Source organism: Scyliorhinus torazame, chromosome 17 (genome assembly GCF_047496885.1).
Source record: "Scyliorhinus torazame isolate Kashiwa2021f chromosome 17, sScyTor2.1, whole genome shotgun sequence".
Taxonomy (NCBI): Eukaryota; Metazoa; Chordata; class Chondrichthyes; order Carcharhiniformes; family Scyliorhinidae; genus Scyliorhinus; species Scyliorhinus torazame.
In genome coordinates, this window is record NC_092723.1 from 9,055,235 (window position 1) to 9,080,370 (window position 25,136).

The following is a 25,136-nucleotide window of genomic DNA, read 5'->3' on the forward strand; positions in this document are numbered from 1 at the left end:
AGGCTGGGTAAAGATTTAAAGTGATTGGCAAGTGAGCCAGAGGCAAGATGAGGAAAAACATTTTCTTTACACAACGAATGGTTAGGATTTGGGAATGAGTGATTAATTCAGATTCAGTACAGTCTTCAAGGGAATTGGCCAAATATTTGACGGAAAGAATTACAGTATATGAAGAAAGGGCAGGTAGCGGAATAAACTAAATTTCTCTGCTTTCATGTTGTCTGTTAACGTCTGATCTATTGGTATATACATTGGATAATAAACAACTCTGGTGACAATGTTTTATTTTGAAGAGTTCTTTTGAAATGTTCAACCCTCTTCTGTCTTAAATCTGTACATATGTTTCCATTTGTATTCCCACTTAAACTGGCTCTAGGCTGGAATGCAACTTTTAACTTGCATTGGTTCATTTTCCAACCTTGGTACTGGGATATTAGACTGCAGAGGCTTCGTAACCTGATCTGACCAAGTCCACCCACACGCTTGACTGGGCTTTATTTCAGAACATTCACACCATGGTTGCCTTTTCTCCCCTTTTGCCAGAATGTGGCGACTAGGGGCTTTTCACAGTAACTTCATTGAAGCCTACTTGTGACAATAAACGATTATTATTATTATTAATAAGATGCTGGAGGCTAATTCAATCTACTGTGGTTCTGGTAGAAATCAATAGAGATATTGTAACTGACAACTGATGATTTGCTCGGTTCAATTACTCACCAAGTGATTGAGGTGCAGGGTTGTTTTTAATGGTGAATTATTTTAGCTCAGGACGACAGGTATCAACACTGGGGAAAGGAACCCCCTTCTTTCCAGTCTTGTCACTCATTGTCAATGTCATGTTGTCAGAACAGAGGTTTTGTTGTGCTTGAATAATGTGCATTTTCCCCACCATAACATGCCCAGCAGCACCAATTGTGATTTTTTTTTTTTTTGCCATCTCTCGTGACCTCTGAATAAAGTTGCCAGTTTAATGCAGAATGGTATCCCAATTTTATGCTCAGATGAGTGCTAGCAGATCTCGTAACTCCTGTCTTTGAGAGGGCCGCTGCATTCATGATTTTTGTCCTGTCAGGACATACCGATCATGCGCTGCACACAACGAAGATAGTCATTGTTAACCACCTTTACTTGATAGCTGTCAATTGTCCATGTTTCACAGCCCTAAGGTAAAGTCGCCATAGTCCCAGGTGACCATAGGTTGCTTTCCCCTTTGAGGGGGAGAGCTGGCTGGTGGTGATTTAACCTGAAGATCGCTACACCTCAGGCGAGGGGCAAGGTTGAGAAGGCAGGACCTTCATGAATAACCTCAGCTGGTACGGGAATTGAAGCCGCTCTGCTTGCCTTGCTCTGCGTCGCGAACCAGCCGTCTAGCCAAATGAGCTAAACCGGACAGCAAGGTGCTGAGCATCTTGTAAGCCACCAGCTTGGCTCTATGGTTCGGATGAGGGTCAGCTTGATGTTACATGTGCATGTCCACAACATTATCCATGAAAAGTCTACTTTGGATCTCTGATCCTTCCCATTTTTATTTTATTGAACACATATTTAGACTGTAGTTTCTGATACCTTTCAGTTCTTTATCTTAATTTTTTTAATGACCATCTCGCAACACTAAATATAATAACGCAAATGATGACTTGTTGGTTAGAGTTAACTTTTGTAGTCTTTGATACTTCAACTTGGGAGGCCCATGTTCTTTTATGTATACACTTTTGTATGTAAACAAGCATAGCTTAGTATTCAATAGTTTAGCATACATAGCGCAAGAAGCCTTTCTTTACTACACTGCAGTTTCTTGTTTGGATTCTAATGTAGATTTGCAGCTGATTTGCATTTGAATTCTTAGTAAAATGGTAAAGTAACCAAGCCACAGTTGATATTGAGCAAAGTATCCTTTACTAGTTCAATTTATATCGCCTCCGCGGTACCCCAACACCACTGAGATATCTGGAGTAACATATGTGAGGGCTAACACTGAGCTTAACTTGCAGGAAAGCTCTAAACAGTTGAGCAATGTGGAATTCAGACATTTGTCACTTCTTCCTTCTAAAGGAATGCAAATTTATAATTAATTTGCAGAGAGCATAATTTATAGCTGCTTAGATAAAACATGTGCACATTTACAACCTTGTTATAAAGTTAGCGGTGAGAGCAGATTTCCACAATGTGATCTAATTATTTATACTTTATGCAGGGGGAAGGCGGGTTAGGATAGACTATTATTTTCAATGTAAGTACAAAGACGAACTCAAGTCATCAAATATCAGACCAAATGCTGTATGCATACAGTAATGCTCAGTTAATCTTGAAATCTGCTTTGTATATTTGATCTTTTGGATAAGCCTACATTCTATCTCTAGTTTGTTCAAACTTTATATGGAAAAATGATGGAGAATGCGGTGGAATTAAACAATTTCATTTCCATAGTACAGTTTTCACTCTGGATGTTGCATGCATTTATATTGAAAAATAATATGCCTTTAATGATCAAATGTGTTCTTGCATTATTCTATTATAATTCCCAAGAATGCAGCAATTTCTAGGCTTCTGTACTGATATTTTGCTGTTTTGCAGTGGCAAACCTATGAAGCATATTTCTGCAATATAAATTTAATCCCGTGGATTTGGAACAGTTGTTGCTTTCATCCATTTTTTGTTTTTTTAATTAATTGGTTTCTTGGCAATAATTGCTGACAGAGGATTTCGGCATGCTGCTTGTTGACTTGGTCAAAGAAAAAGTTCTGAAACACAATTGAACAATGAAACTTGACTCCCACAATAACACTACTTCTGCAGAATTGATAATATATACGGCACCACAATATGAAATCACACTTATGTTTTTAAGATGGCTGTCCCATTTTTCAAGTGAGAGCTTGGACATGATTGTGTGCCAGAAGACCGTTTTTGGGAAGTGTGGAGATCAAAGCCAAACCTGACCCTACGTTGAAGCAGTGTTTGCAAGTGCAAGCAACCTAGCATGACCCTATGACGAGCAGCATCCTAGCAGGGCTCAGTGGCTATCACTGGGATTGCAAACTTTGGATGATTTGTCCCATCCACTCACTAACATGGGGATGGAAACCAATTTATAGTGTCCTAATCAGCTAATTAGACACAGCCGATCAAGCAAACATGGCTGAGAACTGCACTTTGCAGTGCATTTGGCCATGTGGGCATTGGTTGGAGATGGGAAGTGATTGCTAAGTACTGTGGAAGCTACCACTGTACTGTAAGATATTGGACTAGAATATAGTTGTGTGATCACCAGATGGAGTGTTAGCATAGGAGGTTTCAGAATAACTTGGCATTTTTAAGAGGAGGGATGAACTTTAACAGAAATGTGTTGAGCTATAAAATTTCTTTCTATAGCAGTCACTGACCAGTGGAAATCTTTCTCTCTTTTTAAAAAATTTGGAGTATCCAATTATATTTTTCCAATTAAGGGGCAATTTAGCGTGGCCAATCCACCTACCCTGCACATCTTTGGATTGTGGGGATGAGACCCACGCAGACAAGGGGAGAATGCAAACTCCACACGGACAGTGACCCGGGGCCAGGATCGAAACCGGGTCCTCGGCATCTTGAGGCTGCAGTGCTAACCACTGTGTCACCGTGCCACCTCAGTATAAATATTTTAACCTGTAAAACCACTCATTTAAATTTGAAGATTGATCAGATGTAATCCACTGAAAAGAACTTCTGCATTTCTTGTTTGTCCACCTACATTTGGTGTAATATTTAGTATATTGCTCTATATACCCGTACCAAAGTGAAAGCACAATGTAGCTGTTCACTGTTCTGGAACAAAATTATTTATTTGTCTCTCATCCAAAGATGCCATTGCCTACACGTTAAACTTACTTTGTTCTCAAAAATCCAGTTTGAACATAACAGAAGAATTAGATATAGGAAGAGACTGTTTTGCCCTTGATGCCTGCACTGGCATACAACTGCACCATGTCTGATCATCTTCCTCAACTCTACCTTCCTCCACCATTCCTATGTTCATTAATGTCCTCAATACTTATCAATTAGCATCTGTTCTGAATGTACGCGACCTCTTGAGCATCCACAGCTCTCTGGGATAGAGAATTTCCAAGATTCACAACTCTTTTGAGGGAACAGGTTTCTTCTCATCTCAATTCTAAATGGCCAACTCCTTATTTTGAGACTCTGACCCTTTTTTCTTTATTCCTCATCCAAAGAAAATATTTCTCAGCATCTATGTGTATTCCTTAAGAATTTTTTAATGTTTCATCAGATCATTTTGCATTCTTCCAAAACTCCAGGAAATAATAATAATCGCTTATTGTCACAAGTAGGCTTCTGTGAAGTTACTGTGAAAAGCCCCTAGTCGGCACATTTCGGTGCCTGTTCGGGGAGGCTGGTATGGGAATTGAACCCGCGCTGCTGCCTTGTTCTGCATTACAAGCCAGCTGTTTAGCCCACTGTGCTAAACCAGCCCCTCCGGGTGCTCTCGTTTCCTCCCACAAGTCCCGAAAGAAGTGCTTGTTAGGTGATTTGGACATTCTGAATTCTCTCCGTGTACCCGAATATAGACCCAGTCCACTCAATCTCTCCTCATAGAACAATCCTCTCATCCCAGGGTTCAGTCCAGTGAACTTTATTTGCACTGGGACAAGTATGTCCTTACTGAGATAAGGAGATCAAAACTACATTCAGTACTCCAGATGTAGCTCAGCAATCCTTGTATAATTGTAGTAAGACTTTCTTTACTCTCGTATTCACGGTCCTATTCCAATTGCTTTTAACTTTTATTAATATACAATGTGCCTTCCTGTTAAATATACAATTTGCCTGCATGTTAACATTCTATGATTCACATAAAAGGTCTCCCAGGCCCCCCGAATGCAACATCCCCCTGTTTCCTGCCATTCAAAAATATTGTGTATTTTTATTTTCCCTACTAAAGGGGATAACGTCATTCCTCACATTGTATTCCATGTGTCCCTTCTCACCCCTCACCCAACTTGCCCATATCCCTCTGCAACTCCTATCTGTTCTCCTCACTGCTTTCTTTCTCATCTGACTTTGTATTGTCAGCAAACTTGAATGTTATACTCAGCCCCTCATCTAAATCATTAATATAGATTGTAAATACCTGAGGCCCAAGTATTTATCCATGCCATACATCACTAGTTACAGCCTGCTGACCTGAAATGTCCCATTGTTCCTACTCCCCATTTCTATTCATTAACCAATTCACAGTCCATACCCTGAGTCCCACAAGTCCCAATTTTGTGTAATCACCTCTTGTTGAATATTTTTTTAAAATTCAAATGCAATCCATCCAATGGTTCCCCCTAATTCATCCTACCCGTTTTGTAACCTCCAGCAGATATGGCAAGCATAACTTCCCTTTCATAAAACAGTGGCACGGTAGCACAGTGGTAAGCACTGTTGCTTCACAGCACCAGGGACCCGGATTCGATTCCTGGCTTGGGTCACTGCCTGTGCGGAGTCTGCATGTTCTCCCCATGTGTGCGGGAGTTTCCTCCGGTTGCTCCCATTTCCTCCCACAAATCCCAAAAGACGTGCTTGTTAGGTGAATTGGACACTCTGAATTCTCTCAGTGTACCCGAACAGGCTGGAGTGTGGCGACTCGGGGATTTTCACAGTAATTTCATTGCAGTGTTAATATAAGCCTACTTGTGACACTAATAAAGATTATTATTAAACTCGTGTTGACTTTGCTTAATCATATATTATTATTTTCCTAAGTGCCCTGTTATCGCAACTCTAATAATAGATCCTAGCATTTTGCCTCCTGCTGATGGGCTAACTGACCTATAGCACCTTGTTTTCTCATTTTCTTTCTTCCTCATAAGTAGTGGGGTTATATTTGCTACCTTCCAATCCAAGCGAACCATTCTAGAATCTAAGGATTTCTAGACGATCAAAGCCATGCATCTGCTCTCTGCTTGTAGATCTTTCAAAACCCAGGCATGCAGGGGATTTGTTACCACTTAGTCCTGTATCATTACTTTACTGATTTACTGAAGTTCCTCATTTTTCCTTGTCTTGCTTCTCCCATTACTTCAGGATTGCTTTGTTTGAGGATACATGGGTTCTTTGATTTCTCTTGCATGGTGAGTTCCTAATAATAGGCACGCAGTTTAGTGGATGCTCTTCAAAGGAACGTAGGAAAAATTGGGAAAATGATAAACCTGCACTGAACCCAAATATAGATCCAACATTATTTTACTTATGATCAAGGTCCAAGCATCAATAATGGTTCTCTTTGGGATCCTCCTCTGTCAGGTACCATTCCCCAAGAAGCAATTGCCGACCATGACTTTCATTGGATTGGTCTATGTTTGCCAAAGCACTGCAATGGTTTGCTGTTGCTTTCTGCATTATGGCTGACCAGGATCTGTCCCTCCTGAACTGCCTGCCATCATGTATATTGGAAGGATTTCTAGGCTGACAATCAATTTTATTTTTATTATGCACCGTGTCTGCGTGGGTTTCCTCCGGGTGCTCCGGTTTCCTCCCACAGTCCAAAGATGTGCAGGGTAGGTGGATTGGCCATGATAAATTGCCCTTGGTGTCCAAAATTGCCCTTGGTGTTGGGTGGAGGTGCTGACCTTGGGTAGGGTGCTCTTTCCAAGAGCCAGTGCAGACTCGGGGGGGCCGAATGGCCTCCTTCTGCACTGTAAATTCAATGATAATCTATGATTCATCTAGGACAAAGGTTCGGCACAACATCGTGGGCCGAAGGGCCTGTTCTGTGCTGTATTTTCTATGTTCTATGTTCATGTGGGCTTCTCTGTCAATGCCAGCATTTGCTGACCATTCCTGGTTGCCCTCGAATTGACTGGCTTGCTAGGCCATTTCAGAGAGCAGTGTCACGTTGCTACTGTTCTGGAGTGACATGTGGGCCAGACCAGGTAAGGATGGCAGATGCAGATTTCCTTCCCTAAAGGGCATTAGTGAAACAGATGGATTTTTATGACAACCGATGGTAGTCTCTACTACTAACTTTCAATTCCAGATTTATTAATTGAATTCCACCAGTTGCCATGGGGGGATTGAACACACATTTCCAGGTCCTTAGCTGGATTACTAGTCCAGTGACATTACTATTATACCTCCTGTAATGAAGGCACCTTCGGTGAATGCTAAGTGGGCCTTGTACCCAGAGCATCTGGGCCCGAAGGCTGGAAGGTTACCAATGTACTACAAGATCTCCATCTCATTGGAGTCTCAACGCACAAATGAAATCATGTAATGCTGATAACTAAATGTAACTGCTGCAAACATACACTTGCTGGAGCAATAAATTGCTGTTGAGCCTCATAAAAGTGGTATCTGAACAATGCAAATACAGGTAATTCCAAGTTGTTACTTTTAACTACCTGATTAGTGTCTCCCTTGTTTCCTTGAAATTTAGTGATGTTCAAACTAAAAGCTGTTTTAAAAAAAATACTACTTTCCTATAAGTGTACTTGGTTGATTAGGGCTAATTATGTCCTCACTTTTGCTAAAAATAATAACTGATGTTTGTACCCAAATCTGGTACTATCACCATCCCTAACCTGGAAGCTTAATCCATTTATAGGGAATTATTTAGTACTCCTGAACTTGTCTGCATGACTATATTTTACAGCATAAGGTCACTTCCTTTCAAGTTTGAAAAGCTTAAATTCTCCAATATTTCTTCCTCCATTCCTTGAGCTTCGGTAATAGTTTTGTCTTTTCTTTTCCTGCACAATCTCCCAAGGATTGAATGCCTCCTTGTGTCTCGGTGACACGTACTCTACACTCTGACTAATACTCTGTATGGTTCAAACATGACTTTAAGAGCAGTTTATGGCTTCAGCATGACTTTTTTCTTCTACAGAATGACATGCTATCACAAATCTGGTTTTGAGCAGATGTTGCAGTCATTTGGGTATCAACAAACAAACTCAAACACTCCTGAACAAGTGTGAAAAGTGTGTTTGGAACATTCAGTGCTTCTGCCACTTAAGGTATAACAGGATGAGTTAGTCATTGAAGATCTATTTCCACGCTCATGTCCACTCACTAGATGAGTTTAATTCTTAAGATGAATGTCATGGCTGACTGTTATGTATTCAGCTGGTAGTTCTTGTCACCAGATCTGCAGGAAAACCATGGACATAGTATTCTTTAATGGCCTCCAATGTTTTATCATTGTAATTTAATTTTGCATCGCTGAGATTGAAAATTTTAGAGTACCCAATTCTTTTTTTTCTACCAATGTTCAATTTAGTGTAGCCAATTCACCTACCCTGCACATCTTTTTTGGGTTGTGGGGGTGAGACCCACGCAGACACTGGGAGAATGTGCAAACTCCACACGGACAGAGACCCGGGGCCGGGATCGAACCTGGGTCCTTGCGCGCCGTGAGGTGGCAGTGCTAACCACTGCGCCACTGTGCCGCCCTAGCATCACTGAGATGGAGGTTCTCATCAGTGAAGCAAAAAAGTTACCATTTAGCCAATTCTGATGGTCTCACTGATGTACTTGGGCGTCAGGCAGTATGAAATAAAACTTGTAAAGCAGATTTTTAAAATCCTCTTAAGTTATTGGATAATGTGGGCCTCTCTCTCTCTCTCTCTCTCTCTCTCTCTCTCTCTCTCTCTCTCTCTCTCTCTCTCTCTCTCTCTCTCTCTATATATATATATATATATATATATATATATATATATATATATATACATACACACTTTTTAATATTTACTGTCTGGGAGCAGAACTCTACACACATGTACTTGCATGCATAGGACACTCATTTCCAGCCAAGAGTTATAAATTAGGTGTTGCCAGCTGCAAGCCTCTGAATGCAGCAATTGGTCTCGAGCCAATAGTGCAGCAGAAGCACAGCTTTAATTCATCACCTCAAATTGCTGGCACCAGTGACAACTCTGTAACCACCAGTACTTACTTCACCCTGGTTTTCTAAAACTGAAAATCATCTATCAAGGCACAGCCCATTTGGAAGAGTAACAATCTGTAATTGCAATGTTGGGTATTTCCACAATACCAGAATGCTACACAAAATGCTTCTCACAGCGCACTGCAAAGTATTTTTGTGGCCCCAGAAAATAAATTGAAGATCTTTTATGCTGGTGTGTTACAGAAGAATTATGGGGCAAGGGTAAGGAACTTCACGCGTGATATTCAAAAGAGGCATGCTTGGAAACTCAGTGTCAGGCTTGAGTAGATAAATTTACTGAAGTATGGAAAAATGTTTAATCAGATTTTAACATAAATTAATTAACCATCAAGTAAAGGAAAAGCAAACACTGGAAATTTGGAAGAAAAAGGAAAACGGGAAAATCTTTGATCAGGCTGCATCTGTAGATGGATTGCTTTATCTTTCGGGCGTGGGCCCATGCGAGAATGGTTTAGATCAGGACCAACAGCGGGTTTTTTTTAGCGTGCAGTCGAGCTGTTTAAGTATGTGGGTCCTTTAAATTGTGTGTGTTGCCGAGGTAACTTAAAAGGGTTGATTTGTGTGTGGGTTGCGTGGGGAGCTTTGTGATGCTGCTTGGCCATGAATCTTAAATGTTATGTTGTCAGCGACCCTTTCCTTTTCCAAGTTTTGATTCCTTGTTAAAATGGAGTTATTGGAAGCCCGCATTGTGTCTGCCTGTGCATCGGAACCAATTTTTAAAATTCACTTGTGGGATGCGAATGTCACTGGCAAAGCCAGAATTTTATTGCTTGCTCTAATTGCTTCTGAGAAGGTGGTGAGGAGCTGTCATGAACTGCTGCAGTTCGCCTGGTGCAGGTACACCCACAGCGCTGTTAGGGGCAGAGTTCCAGGATTTTGATGCAAATACACCTTTTTAAAGCCGTTTCTGATTTGACAACGGAACCAACCGACTGCTGCAAACCATCATTCTTTTCTAAATTGAAGCCATCATGACTATGTGTATGGGTCTATTAACACTGGTGTAAATCACTTGATTAGGTTTTAACAGACTTCCTCTCGTTAAATACTTGCAATAAGAAAACGCAATAATATAAATTGTCCTCTTCATATGGGAATGCAAATTCCCAAGAGTCCAGCACTTAAAAGCTTTTTGGCTAAGATGAGCGTGAGGTCAGGTGTAATGCCTGGATCTGTTATGTCTCTTGTGTGGGGGCCATGAATTGGATTCAATTTGGATTGGTTTTTGGAGCAGGCAAGGAGCTGGATTAGGGGTTTGCCCCGTCCACACTCGCTCTGGCTTTGCAACCCTGATAAAGTAATTTAAAAAAACATTGGGCGGGGGGGGGGGGGGGCGGTTATTGCAAGTATTGTAGAAATTGCGGGGAAAAGAACAACATTGTTATAGTCAGCAATAAGATGCAATCCTCCTCGTTGTGTTAGTGGTTCCACTTCACCAAACGCTGGGAATAGTTGTATCCTGTTGAACTAGGCTCTGTATGTCACGTGCATCCCAGCAATATGATGGGAAATGCTAACATCTTCGGGGGGCTCAAGTACTGCTTTTTTTTCTCGCCTCTCTGGATTAAATTTAAAGTTTTCATAATTTATGTTTGTGACATGCCATTTTGGTTCTTTTCCATGCCACTGATTGTACCAGTTACACCGCAGTAATGGTTATGGGAGAGAAGTGATTGGAGAGCATTGATTTTGCTGTACTTGAGTTTTATACTTCAGCCTTTCATCATCATAATCTGCTGCTACTTTTTCAAAATCTCAATTGCTTTGTTTCTGGGCTTTGCTTTCTGGGCTGCATACTGTCTGGTTGAGACGGTGGGTAGCTGAGGCCCCTGCTGGGGTCCGAACATTGCCAACGTGGACCAGTCTCAAGGACATTCTAGAGAGTGGTTTGATGATATCATGGTCTCTGATTTTTCTTCCGACCTCCTTTTCCAAAGTGATGCAAATCCCACATCCCACGACTCACTGCACCACAACGCTGATTGCTGTTAATATTTTCTGCTGCTGTTCTTGTATTTTGTGTGCATTAGCCCTGTGCCACTCCCATGCTTGACCAAGAAGCCAAGTTGCCAGCTGTTTCTTTAATTGTTCTGTAGTGATGAGTTTGAACAGTGCTGTTTTACTCTGCTGACTTTTTTCTGTTAATATGGGGTACCTCTGCTCATCATTCTGGTGAAGACCGATTCCAAACTTCTAAGAGTACTGTGGTTCGGCGGACAGGGTATCACCATGTCGTACTAACTGCTATACAATTTACTGTATGTGAATGATTTATGTCTTGGTATTTACTTGGCTGGAATTATGCTATATGATTATTTTCATTGGGAATGCTGTAATGAAACTGGAATTACTTTAATCCGCTCTGTAAAATATCCGTGGAGGTTGCAGGAGAATAGAGAATTTTGATTGTGGCAACCACGCAGCATGGTAGCACAGTGGTTAGCACAGTTGCTTCACAGCTCCAGGGTCCCAGGTTCGATTCCTGGCTAGATCACTGTCTGTGCGGAGTCTGCACGTTCTCCCCGTGTCTGCATGGGTTTCCTCCGGGTGCTCCGGTTTCCTCCCACCGTCCAAAGATGTGCGGCTTAGGTGGATTGGCCGTGCTAAATTGCCCTTAGTGTCCAAAAAATATTAAGTGGGGGTTACTGGGTTACAGAAATAGGGTAGATACGTGGGCTTCAGTAGGGTGCTCTTTGTACGGGCTGGCGCAGACTCAATGGGCCGAATGGCCTCCTTCTGCACTGTAAATGCTATGATTCTATGAACCAGTGGGTTTGCTGAAATATCACGAGGGCGTTAGCTCTACATCGAAAGGTGTTAATGTCATTGGTACTTTTAACACCACACATTGTAACTAATAAATACTTGAGTGAATTTTCAATTGGTATTTGATTTCACTTAGGAGGAAATACTGATAGGTTTTGAAACCTCAAAGCGCTGTGACTATGTTGCAGCTTTCACTTGCTCCAGGATTCTGCACATGCTGCATTGTTGAGTTTTTAAAAAATGTTATCACAGCAAACTTGGAAGTGTTCAGCATTGTCTGTAGTCTGCAGAGAGCGTGTGGCAACCCTTTGTGAATGTTCACACTACTGTACTGCAAACTCTTGACAGAATTGGACAATGTATTTTTTAAGTAGACTACAGTGATCTTTTATGAGTTCCAGAGTCTATACAGATTTTCCCTCATTACTATTCCATTTGTTTTTATTCTCAACAAAAATTCCAATCTTTGTACACTGTTTTCTTAAAATGGGTTTCTGGAGGAGTTGCTTTTTGCAATGTGCAAAATTCATATGCTGTATATATGGTGAATGTGTTCTGACATGCTGAAGTATTTGCAAAATAGAATGTACTGAATTATTACAATACATTGAGTCCCTCTCATTCCACCACGCTTGTAGCTTATAGCATAGATCAAACTTCAGTGTGATAACCGGTCATACGGATCCGGGAGATTTTGTGCAGGGGCTCTAGAATTTCTCTCAATGCCCAAAGAAAGGGCAATATGTGCAAGGGTTGCTAATCTTTATTGTTGTTGAATGACTGACTGGGAGGTATACACATGTAGAAATTGAGTGAGGATCACATTGAGCTGGCTGCGATGTTCCCTGCAGTTCAAGATTTGTTATTCACTGACATTTACTATAAATGTTCACAGCAGACTGGGCAGTTTGGAAAGGTTACTGCTACTTATGATATATTTAACTGTATGAAGGTCTGCACCTACTGTACTTAAAGATTTTGGAAATGGGGAAAAAGTTGTTTATTTTGAGATTAATATCTCTTTGAGATTAAATACCCTTGGTGAGAATTATATCTGACCAGATGACTAAATCACTGTAATACTTTACTTTAGGTTGAAGACGCAAGTGCTCGATCATGGCTTGAGTTTGTTTACCATGACCCCAAGCAGAGGCATCTGGAACTGAGACTAGGCAGCTTTCCCACTAATGGCCAAGACTAGGTAAGAGCGGACAGTATAATCCACATATCCATGTTGCTAACTCCTGCTGAGTTACACAGAATAACCGTGTGTGGCGGCCTGGCCTGTTTTGTTGTTGCATTTTTTTTCCTGATAAACAACTGGAATTTACAAAGTGTCCTTTTATTTAAAAAAATAACTCAAAAGTACTTTGGACTAATTACATTTTGAACTGTTGCTGCTGTCATTATATAAGTAATCACAGCAGTCAATTTGTGCACAAGGTTCCACAAACCACAAATCTGTTTCTTTTTTTTGATGATGTTGCTTGAATGCATTTTGGCCAGGAGCAAGTTTCATGATTTCCCTCACATTGTGCCTTGGGATCTTTAATATCCTCCCAAACACAGACAGGATCTTGTCTAAACATTGAAATGATGGCACCAGTGACAATGGAGTCTTCCCTCTGTACCGCACCGAATTGTAACCTGGACTACTTTCATGCCTTTTTGATATAAGCTCCCAAGAAGATCTTTTTAAAAAAATGCTGTACATTTTGAAAATGGAATAGATGTGACCGGAGACAAATTACAATGTGAGGTAAACTCTTTAATCACTGAAAATGGTTCAATTTCAAAGATGAGAAATTTCTTCTTTTAAAGACACTGTCCTTTAAAGAGTCAATGCAAGGGCTTTGGGTGTGCTAATACTGGAAAGGACATCATTTTACAAGAAGAGGTAATGAAGCAGTTTTAAAGAAGCTGGAAACCTCTTGACCCTGGTGGACTGTTTATGAAAGGGTCACATGCTTTGGGTAAAAAAGAAGGTGCCTGGAAAATAGTGTTTGAAAGCTGGTCGGCCGGTTTAGCTTTGGGGAGAAAAAGACCAACTGCTTGGGAAAAGAACATACCAGATCCTGAGGCTGCAGATCCAGTTCCAAAGCCGAGAGCAACTGGCCATTGCTCTGAAGTCGTTCTATGTTCTCAAATTGAATGACCGGGTTTTCCTCCAGTCTGGCTGAATCCACATAAAATTAGTGCAAGAGGCATTGATCGTTTTGCAGATCAGTGCTGAGAAAACAACTGATTAACCCAGATGCCATTTCGAGGATACCGCCATCTATTCTTTCCCTTCAATCATTGACTTTTAACCATTTGGAAGAAGTCCCCTATTTTGTTTTTTTTTTGTTTTGGGGGGGTGGGGGGGGGAAGAGAGTGGGTGTGAGGATAGTTAGAGTAATTTGTTATGCTTTCATATTTTATAGTGTATGTTAATAAGCTCTACCTTTCCACTTGATGGTGCGGTTTAATGGAAACATTTAAGTCACTTTTCTCACGATTGGCAGGGTGCAGTGGTATTATCACTTGACGGTCGCATTGGTGAGATCACGGCCCATGTTTAACGGTGCTTTATGCCGGAAAAGAGCGTTCCCTCACCACTCACTCCAGCCAGCACACAAGTATGGCAGCATGTGGGCCTGCTCCTTGCTTTGGGGATGTCGACCTTGCTCGGCTTCTCGGCGCTGTGGATGCGAGATGAGACATCCTGTTCACCCGCGGGGGTCGGAGAACCAGCAGCCGGGTCAGCAATACTGCCTGGGAGGTGGTGGCAGCAGCTGTCAGACCAGAAGGATTGCCGTGCAATGTTGGAAGAAGACCAACCACCTCCACTGAGCTGCAAGGGTAAGTTACCACCTCTCATCTGGCCCATCTTTCACCCCTCAAATTTCCAATACCCCCCCCACAAATCACTAGCTGACACCTGGCACCCTCCCCACATCCGACCTTTGTGCTTGCTCCTTAGCACCCGATGGCACCCACCAGCACAGCTTCTTCATGTTCAGTTGTGGTGCCCACATCTGCAACCTGTGTAGACACCCCCCATATCTATCAAGTGCGTGGCCCACAAAGCCCACTCTTTGTCCGCGAAGGAGAAGATAGCCCATAATAAGCGAAAAAGGACAAGATGGGGGACAGAGTACCAGTGATCTGAATCCTCTTGTCCACCATGCCCTCTTTGTCTGGCTTCTCCACAGACAAGGCTGCTTGCCCCATCTCCTCCTGCATGCCGCCCCGCTGCTATGATTGTGGAGGGCACAGCAGACCAACAAAACTGGAGACCCTCTGGGGGGGGTGTACTGCAGTGCACCACCAGAGCTGTCCAGGCATCAGAACTCCCATTTTGAGCAGTCTGATTCGCAGCATGGGTGGCAATATGGGCCTTGTTATAACGGTTCGCCACCTCAGTCTCCCGCCTCCGCTCTACGGAGGTCATCAGCCAGGACCTCAGCGGATGCCCCTTATCCCCCAAGAGCCAACTCATCGTCTTGGGGTGGTCCTCTAAGACACCGGGGATCTCCGAGTGATCCAGGATGTAGCTCTTATGCACTCTACCTGGGAAGCATGCACATACATGCATGACTCAGAGGTGGTCACACGCGAGTTGGTCATGTAGGGAGTGGAACCACTTCTTGTTAATGAAGGGCACTTCCTGATGCCCCGTTTCGTTTTACTCATTCATGGGACCTGGGCGCCGCAAGTGTCGCAGGCTGTGCCAGCATTTACTGCCCGTCCCTAGTTAAGAGTCAACCCATTGCTGTGGGTCTGGAGTCACATGTAGACCAGACTAGGTAAGGACGACAGATTTCCTTCCCTAAAGTGAACCAGATGGGTTTTTACACCAATCGACAATGGTTTCATGGTCATCATTGGACTTTTAATTACAGATTGTTTCTTTTTTTATTGAATTCAAATTTCGCTGTCTGCAGTGCTGGGATTTGAACCCGAGTCCCCAGAGCATTGCTCTGGGTTTCTGGTTTAGTAGTCCAGTGATAATACCGCTACGTCATGAGTGCCATCAATCACCCACAGGACCTGGGGCATCCTGGCGATGGCGGAGAACCCTGCTAAGCAGGCTTCTTGGTGGGCTTGGTCCCGCTCAAAGTTAACATAGTCTGACCTCACGGATGCACTTGTGGGCTGTAGCATGAAATGGGCACAAGACCCTACTCAAACTCTGGAATGAACCGGTTGCATAAACATTCGGGGGCTGTGATGACCTTCATGGCCTCAAGGAGCGGGTGTCCTCCTCCATGTCCGCGAGAACATGACAGGTGCCACACCTCTTTGTTGAGACGGAGTCTACTGTGGCACATGCTGTCCGTCATCTCCTCAATAGAACAACCTTGGACAGTCACTGGCGTCTCCCTCTGGGTTCCTCCTTGACCTGATGGGTGGCCGTTTCTTCAGGGTTTGCGGCGGCCCCCTGCACGTGGGGTGCCAAATCCAGCCTGCGTTGATGCTGCTGCCTTCTCCGGTGTCTGGCTGCCTGGGCTATCACCAGCACCGCAAGCCCACCCTCTGTGGGACCAGCACCATCCATTTTGGTATCTGTAAGGAATGGAGAAGAAGATAGACCGAAAATCAGTTAGGGCTTCCACCCCGGGATCCACAGATCACCCAACTTGAATGTCTTGCCGCCTTTTGAGTGCTATCCAGTGAGCCGGTTGTGCTGGAGAACCTCGCTCTGCACACTCCACTCCAACCTCCCCGCCCACAGCAGGAGCCCCCAGACTTCAGACCCCTTCCGGGAATATTAGGGAGATGGTGCTCAGGTGCCCTACCCTGATCCACACACTTGCCCTTTGGTCGCAAGGATATTCCCTGTGTGAAGCCCAGCTAGTTAGTGTTTGATTGTTTGTTGGCTGCTGTCTCTATGGTGCTGACGCTTCTAGAGTTCAGGCAAAGTGTTCAGGTTTCAAAGTTTGATTGAAATTCGATGCAGTAATCATTGTCTGAGTTGTGGCACGAGTACACACGAGAATGCACTTGAGAATATTTTGTTTATTAAAACAGTCGCAGCTCAAAGTGGTGCACAGTGTGCACCTGACCAGAACCCGAATGAGCAGGTTCTTCCCGGAGGTGGAGGACAAATGTGAGCGGTGCCAGAGGGGCCCGGCCAACCACACCCACATGTTTTGGGCTTGCCCCAAGCTTGCTGGGTTCTGGACAGCCTGCTCCGAGGCAATGTCCAAGGTTGTGGGGGTGGGGGTGAGGGTGAAACCATGCCCAATAGTGGCAATCTTCAGGATATCGGAGCAGCCAGAGCTACACGTGGGGAAGGGGGCCAACGCCCTTGCTTTCGCTTCCCTAATCGCACGGCGGAGAATCCTGCTCGGCTGGCGATCGGCAGCACCACCCACAGCTGCAGACTGGCTCGCTGACCTCTCGGAATTTCTCCACCTGGAGAAGATTAAGTACGTCACCCGAGGATCAGAGGAAGGCTTCCTGGATACGTGGGGGCAGTTCGACGGCCTGTTCCAAAACCTGTTCGAGGGCAGCAACGAGGAGTAAGCCAGGGGAAAAAAAGATGAAGAACCAAAGGACTGTGCAACCTGGGGAAGTGGGTGGGGGGGGGGGGGGGGGGGCGGGGGGGGGATGAAAATGGGGAAACCACAAGAGAAGAGGGAGGGTGCTGAAACCAATGGGAGCGGGAGGAAGGGGGGATATCATAGACTGATCCAGAGGGCAGCAAAATGTACGTACAGTTAGTCAAATGAAGGACAAAACAAACCTCTCTGTAAAATAAAGCAAATTAGCGTGGGCAAGAAAAATGAAATGTATATACACAACAACTGTTTATAAATATGAGAAAAGCCAATAAAAAAATTTTCAAAGAAAAAACACTAACAGTATTTTGAAAATCAACTTCCTAACATTCCACATATCACACTAACCATTCCAAAACCCTACTTGGAACGGGCCTTGAAGGACAAGTGGGTGGCTGAGGACAGATCGGTCACCAGCGTAGAGGTTGGCATAAAGTGCAGAGGTGAGGAGCCACTGGCCATCATCCAGATGACCTGTCACATGTGAGTTGTTAATGCCGTACGGAATGATTCACCCCTCCCACTGACCACATGTCCATTATCCCGCAGGATCTCCTTCTGACGGACCCGGCCCATCCAGGTGGTCCCCCCACCCCGCTCCTCCGCCTCCCATTACAACACCTCGGAGGGGAGCTCCGAGACGACCATATTCACGGCACAGCTGTCATCCTCCTCCCTCCACCTGCCCAGAGACAGCTACCTCAGTGGGCGACAGAAGTGGTCAGGCTTCAGGGGCACATTCTGATGAGCACCACGCAGCTGCTGATGCACATCAGGTGGCGGCAGGAATGCCCATACGAGGCAGCAGTTAGAGATCTGTTGGATCCCAGGACCTAGCTGGGTCCCAGTCAGATGCTGAGCCTCTGAACCAGATTTACCCGGAGTTGATGCAGTCAATAGGGTGCGGCCGTGATATTCAGAGGGGGATTTCAGAGACATTCCAGCAGATCCACAGCCAATTGGAGGAATCCCAGAGGCTACGGGCACGGGAGATGGCGCCGTCACTGCATGGCACGGAGGCCAACACTGCTCAGGTGGTGACCGCAGCAGAGAGCCTGGTGCACAACGTCAGCAACAGTGGTGTCCAAGGCGTGGCTCAGTCAGTGACGGCCTGGATGAGCGCCTCGGCAGCGTGTTGGACTCGCTAGGGGACGTATTCCGGTCCCAGGTGGACCACTCGAGGCGCTGCAAAGCATGTCCCAGTCGCAGGTCGGCATTGCTGGGGCACTCCAGAGCATGTCCCAGTCACTGAGGAGCCTTGCTGAGGACGTCAAGACCATGTTGCAGACCTTGGGGAGTCGCCAGGGCTGGCAGAGCCAGATGATGCAGGCGCAGCTGGGGCTCAATCCAGCTGCCTCTCCGTCCTGAGGTGGATCCCATGGGCACCGACCGGGAGGAGGAGGCGCTGGGTGCCAACCCGAAGCTGCACTACGGAGTGGCGACGGCGGCCACCAGCTCCCCCGAGTCCCACCCCTGAGAATGGCGCATCTTGGAGTTAGCCCCCTGGAACAGTGTGACATACTGGCAAATGGGCTGAGGTCCGCCGGCCCCAGGGTCACCAGAGGTTGCTCAAATGGGGAATTGAAGGCCACAGGACGCGATGAGCAGCAGGCTGCCTCCATCTCTGATCTGCATCCTGGGGACACGCAGGGGCTTTGTTATATCTGGTCTCTTCATCAGTCACCGGCCTCCATACTGGGGTCATGTGCTAGATCCTCAGCAGGTACCCCTTATCCCCCAAGAGCCAACTGGCCAATCTGGGGTGGTCCTCAAAGAGACCGGGTGTGTCCGACTGCCCCAGGATGTAGCTGTCCTGCCCAATCCCTGGGAAATGTGCCCACCCATGCATGATATCGAGGTGGTGGTCGCACATGAGCTGGACGTTCAGCAAATAGAACCCCTTCCTGTTGATGTAGTGCAGGTATGCGCAAAGTGACAGCGTGCCACCTGGACCTGGGGCATCCCGTCGTTGGCAGAGAATCCTGCTGTCCAGGCCTCTTGGGCCAGGTGCCACGTCAAAGTTTTTATAGCTTGCTGCCTGGGCAAACAGGGCACCCATGATATCCCGGGTGCACTTGTGGGCTGTAGCTGTGAGGTGCCACACAAATACCCGCTCGAGCCCTGGAATGATCCTGAGGTGTATCCCGAGGTGTAGAGGTTCAATGCTGTGGTGACCTTGACTGCCACCGGGAGCGAGCATCCTCCTCCACGTGGTGCCAAGTCCGTGAGGACGGGTACGGGTGCCGCACCATCTCCTTGTTGAGGCAGAACCTACTAAGGCACACGCTGTCCGTCATTTGTTCGGAAAACCAGCAACGCCTGCACACCAAAGGCCGTTGCTGGCATCCCCCTCTGGGTCCCTCCCTCGCTTGATGTGTGGCCGGGTCCTCGGGTGTGGGGCAGGGCCCTGCACATGGGCCGCTGCCTTTTCCACCTCATGGCCCCTGGCCTACCCAGCAGCGCCGCGATGACGGCCTTTCAGGGGTTTAAGTTATCATCTGTTTTATATAATATCTGTAAGGAATTGGAGAGGTTAAGAGACTGGCGACTACATCTCCTGCCATCCGACATGTTCCGCTCATGTACCCCTGGCCGTGTGAATTAGTTTATTTTCAGTCCGGATGAAATGATCAATCGAACACCAAGTTACTTCAACGTACGTTTATTCACGGCCGGGACTTGAGCACTGTACATCAGAGTGTCTACAGATGCAAGTCGAAGTTAATACAGCAGACAATTACTTATATAATAAAATGACAATGTTTCCTTCCCAAGGACAGCCCCTTTAGAGGAGGCCTGAGAAATACAGCATTCTGTGGCTCTCAGCTAAAACGATTCCCAAGGCAGTGTTTTGTTACTGCAACTGTCTAGCGCAAAAACACAAGAGATAACATGAATTCCATTAGACCAAAAGTTCTTTTTGACATTTCATTTTCCCATCAAACTTGATTCTAGATCCATACTAAAACTCTGTTTGACATTCTATAGCTTGAGCCATATTCTCAGCCGCAGCAGGGGCCCCTGAACCCCGGACGCCTGCATGTAATGTTACCTGGACTGGGTGCAAATCCCTCCCTGGTTCACTCAGCAAATCCCAGGGACGACCCCCTCTTTCCCCTCCCCCTTTTGACAAAGCCCCCCCCCCCCAAAGCACTGGGGCAGCAACCCCAGTGCCCCTGGGCAAACTGCCTGGGAGCGAACATAGCTACTCATCTCCTCGGATCCATTCCGCCAACTTCACATGTTTAAAAAGGTACTAAGTGGTGCCTGCGGTAACCACTTTCAGGGGAGACGGTTAGTTTACGGGAGGCCGTTAAATATAAGTGGCGATTACTGGTATCTCGCCACACCACACGGCATCCTGATTTCACCAACAGAAGCAGGCTGGTTAGATCGCAAACAGATCGGCGCCCGCCGTGGGTTCTCGATTTTGGCCTTTCCAGCAATCTAATGGTCATGCTCTCGCTCAAGTTTAGGGGATGTGGGGCACTGGTTATGCCAGCATTTGTTGCCCATCCCTAGTTGCCCTTCAGAAGGTGGTGGTGAGTTGCCTTCTTGAACCGCTGCAGACGCTGAGGTGCAGGTACGCCCACTGTGCTGTTAGGGAGGGAGTTGCAGGATGTTGCCCCAGTGCCAGTGAAGGAATGGCGATATATTTCCAAGTCAGGGTGGTGAGTGACTTGGAGGGGAACCTCCAGGTGGTGGGGTTCCCAGGTATCTGCTGCTCTTGTCCTTCTAGATGGTAGTGGATTTTGAAGGTACTGTCTAAGGAATCTTGGTGAGTTACTGCAGTGCATCTTGTAGATGGTACACACGGCTGCCACTGTTCGTTGGTGGTGAAGGATTTGAATGTTTGTGGAAGGAGGAGCGGGCTGCTTTGTCCTGGATGCTGTCGAGCTTCTTGAGTGTTGTTGGAGCTGCCCTCATCCAGGCAAATGGACAGTATTCCATTACACTCCAGACTTATGCCTTGTAAATGGTGGACAGGCTTTGGGGGGCCAGGGGGTTAGTTACTCACCGTAGAATTCTTAGCCCTTGACCTGTCCTGGTAGCCACAGTATTAATGTGGCTAATCCAGTTTCAGATCAATGGTAACTCCAGGATGTTGATAGTGGGGGATACAGCAATGGTAATGCCACTGAATGTCTGGGGTGGTAGTTAGATCCTTTCTTGCACGTGATGGTAATTGCCTGGCACTTGTGTGGCGCAAATGTAACTTGCCACTTGTCAGCCCAAGCCTGGATATTGTCCAGGTTTTGCTGCATTTGGACAGGGACTGCTTCTTTATCTGAGGAGTCGCAAATGGTGCTGAACATTGTCCAGTCATCTGCAAACATCCCCACTTCTGACCTTATGATGAAAGGGAGTTAGTTCATTGATGGAGCAGCTGAAGATGGTTGGGCCGAGGACACTATCTTGAGGAACTCCTGCAGTGATGTCCTGGAGCTGAGATGATTTATCTCCAACCACCACAAGCATCTTCCTTTGTGCCAGGCGTGACTCCAACCAACGGAGAGTTTCCCCCGATTCCCCTTGACTCCAGTTTAACTAGGGCTCCTTGATGCCGTATTTGGTCAATTGCTGCCTTGATGTCAAGGGCAGTCACTCTCACCTCATCTCTGGCATTCAGCTCTTTTGTCCATGTTTGAACCAAGGATGCAATTAGGTCAAGAGCTGAGTGACCCTGGCGGAACCCAAACTGAGCGTCTGTGAGCAGATTATTGCTGAGTAAGTGCTGCTTGATAACACTGTTGATGACTCCTTCCATCACTTTGCTGATGATGGAGAGTAGACTGATAGGGCAGAAATTGTCTGGGTTGCATTTATCCTGTAGTTTAGAGGAAGAAGGAAGGACCGAGTGTTCTACATTTTTGAGGTCCTGTGAATGGATGTATTTGTGTGTAAACCGGAAATGTGACATCGGAGGTAAACCGCCAAATGAGTTGGAAAATAACTCTACATTTTAATGACCCTTTACAATGTTTAATTTGTAAATGATATAAATTTGATGATAAAGGAGATGGTGTATATCTTTTTTTTTTTAGAAAAGTAAATTAAAGCAGCAAGGCAAAACAATATGGAGTATTAAAACATCTCTTTGTTCCTTTAACCAATCTCAGTTGGGGGAGGTGTTCAGCGGAGGAAAGGGAGTGAGTGGAATAGAGGATAGTTCAGCAGTGACTCAGAGGGCAGAACCTTGCGGGAAGCTTTGAGGCATATTGAAGGCAAACTGTTTGGTTTGGGGAGTTTGAGGGGTGGAACATTGTCAGCCAGATAAACAGGAACAAACTTTGTAAGAAGAAAAGCGAATGTTTAATAGATTGTGAACTTTAAAACTCTGCTGAGCAGAGCTGATTTTTACACAATTGTTATAAATTATTGCATTGTAATGTGCAAGAACGTACCTTAATAGCTACTAATCTTGTATCATTTTGACCAAAGTGGAGTTTGTGGAGAAAATCTGTATTATTTTTTTTAACGGTTAACTTTTTTGGTATTGGCACATGATTTCTACAATGGAGTGCAGTTCGAGAGCTGAATTGCATCTGCATTAATTTGTTTTATTTAGAAATCAGCTGGTCTGCTGAAGCCATGGGGAGCTGCTGGAGCTGTCTGGATAAAGACACAATCGCAGACAACCACCCAACCAAATTCAAGGTAACATTTTCACGTTAACCCAAAACAATTTGATCGATTGGCTGTCATTAATTGAAACCTTCCTCAACTGAAAGAAATACTTTTTGTAAAAGCCAGAGCAGTTCTTAATATGTTCCCTACATTATTTGCAATAAGAATAACAACTTAACTTTTTTGTTTGCATGGGCTACTTAGGCAAATATCCTAAAGTTTTGTTCTCTTTTTGCATGGAGTTCAAATTGACCAATGGATATTATGATCCCTGACCAGACCCCAACCCTAATATTTTAGTTTATTTTGAGACTTTGCAGCAAGAATGATTTGCTCCAGAAGTGATTGCATGAAAAAATAGGGCTTTGGCATTTCTAACACACAATTTCACACTCGAAAAAGAACACCTTACAATTAGCCTTATCACAATTATACAATTTCCCATTAAACAACAAAAAAGGAATATACAGCTCTCAATCCAACATGACATGCAGTAATATTTGTGTTACAGAACAGATTCAATCTGGTTCTTGTTCAGACTCTGGCGGAATATTTTCAAAATAGCTGCTTCAACTTGGTTGTTTTAGCCTCTTTTGACTGCTGAGCCTCACAAATACCACTACTTTTTCTTAAACTATCGTACTGGAAAAGAAAACTGCCTTTCCTTGTGGCCTGAAAAACGATGGTCGTCAGATCAAACTTCGCTTCCAAAAGCCTTTTCTCCAAAACCCTGTCTCTCTCCACAGCTTTCTCCAAAACTGCCTCTCTCCACAGCTTCTCAAAATGTCTCTCTGCCTTCCTTGGCTCCACCCAGCAATGACCTCGCCTCCCCAAGCTTAAAAAAAAGCATTCTCTCTGCAGGCTGCAAAGCACTTTAACTCCCCAGGGACCTCCCTAGGCAAACCAGTAGGCCAGACTGAAAAACACACTCCTTGGTCAATTTCACGTGCTGACTGCTAAAACTACCCAGACCCTGCAGATAATTTTTTAAAAAAAAAACCCTGACCACTGCAAACAAACACATTCTAATCCCTTGCTTTGAACCCTTAAGTTGTCCCAATATTTAGAAGCTAATATTTCTAAAATGTTTTGGTATTTCCCCATTAATTGAAAGCTGGGAATGCACCAAGGTCGACATTATTGGATTGAACTTGAATGGAGATCGTGGGAGGGGGTTGAGTTAATGGACAGTGGTTGAGAGGTTTGTGGAAAGGCTTTGGTTTTGTTTGTGTTTAGCTACAGAATGTTTTGGCTCATACACAGCTTGATGTTGGACAAGCATTTGCATAGCTTCGTATGACACAACGTATGTGACCAAGGGTGGAGGGGTAAATCCGAATGTTATAGCCGTATGTATATGAAAGCTGACTGGAGGTGTGCGAAGAATAGATAAAACATGATTCTCAGTACATCATTACAATGATACTCTCCCACAGGTGACAAACGTAGATGATGACGGTAATGAGCTGGGCTCAGGGATCATGGAACTGACCAGTTCTGAGCTGATTTTGCACACCAGGAAACGAGATGCTGTGAGATGGCCGTACCTCTGTCTGCGCCGCTATGGTTACGACTCCAACCTCTTCTCATTTGAAAGTGGAAGAAGGTGTCAGACTGGGCAAGGTTCGTTTTTGAATTGTCAGCTGAACTGTTTAATAATATTCTGGAAGCTCTTCATTCTTTTCTATAAATGTACTAAACAAATTCTGTATCATTCAGGCCAGTGGCTTTTGTTTAATAGGAAACTTTGGAACACAATCCTAAACCCGGCGACACAGTGGCTAGCACAGTTGCTTCACAGCTCCAGGGTCCCAGGTTAGAATCCCGGCTTGGGTCATTGTCTGTGCGGAGCCTGCACGTTCTCCCCGTGTCTGCGTGGGTTTCCTCTGAGTGCTCCTGTTTTATCCCACAGTCCAAACATGTGCAGGTTAGGTGGATTGGCCATGCTAAATTGCCCCTTAGTGTCCAATAGGTTGGGTGGGGTTACTGGGTTATGGGAATACGGGATTATGGGGACGTTGCTCTTTCAGAGGGCCTGTGTAGACTCGATGGGCCGAATGGCCCCCTTCTGCACTGTAAATTCTATGATTCTCTTCCATCCCACAAATAGCCAATCTGTCTCTTCAGAAAGGCAAAGCTAAACTGAGGTAACCACTAGAGGCTAATCCAGGAAAAACAATAAGCTTGTCTCCGGTTGCTGAAATAAAATCCAGCAGATGGTGGTTGCTCACGTTGCTATGAAACCT

General features: G+C 45.0%; 1 protein-coding gene across 2 annotated transcripts in view; it reads left to right on the forward strand.

The window, feature by feature from the left end:
- The window catches only part of LOC140393690 (fibroblast growth factor receptor substrate 2-like), a 91,594-nt gene that overhangs the window by 37,893 nt on the left and 28,565 nt on the right, over positions 1-25,136 (forward strand). For both annotated transcript variants that reach the window (XM_072479984.1, XM_072479983.1), the window contains exons 2-4: positions 12,810-12,917; positions 22,832-22,920; positions 24,327-24,513. In XM_072479984.1, the coding sequence (XP_072336085.1) occupies positions 22,855-22,920; positions 24,327-24,513 (253 nt within the window). In that variant the 5' untranslated portion in view covers positions 12,810-12,917; positions 22,832-22,854. The remainder of the gene's footprint in view (positions 1-12,809; positions 12,918-22,831; positions 22,921-24,326; positions 24,514-25,136) is intronic.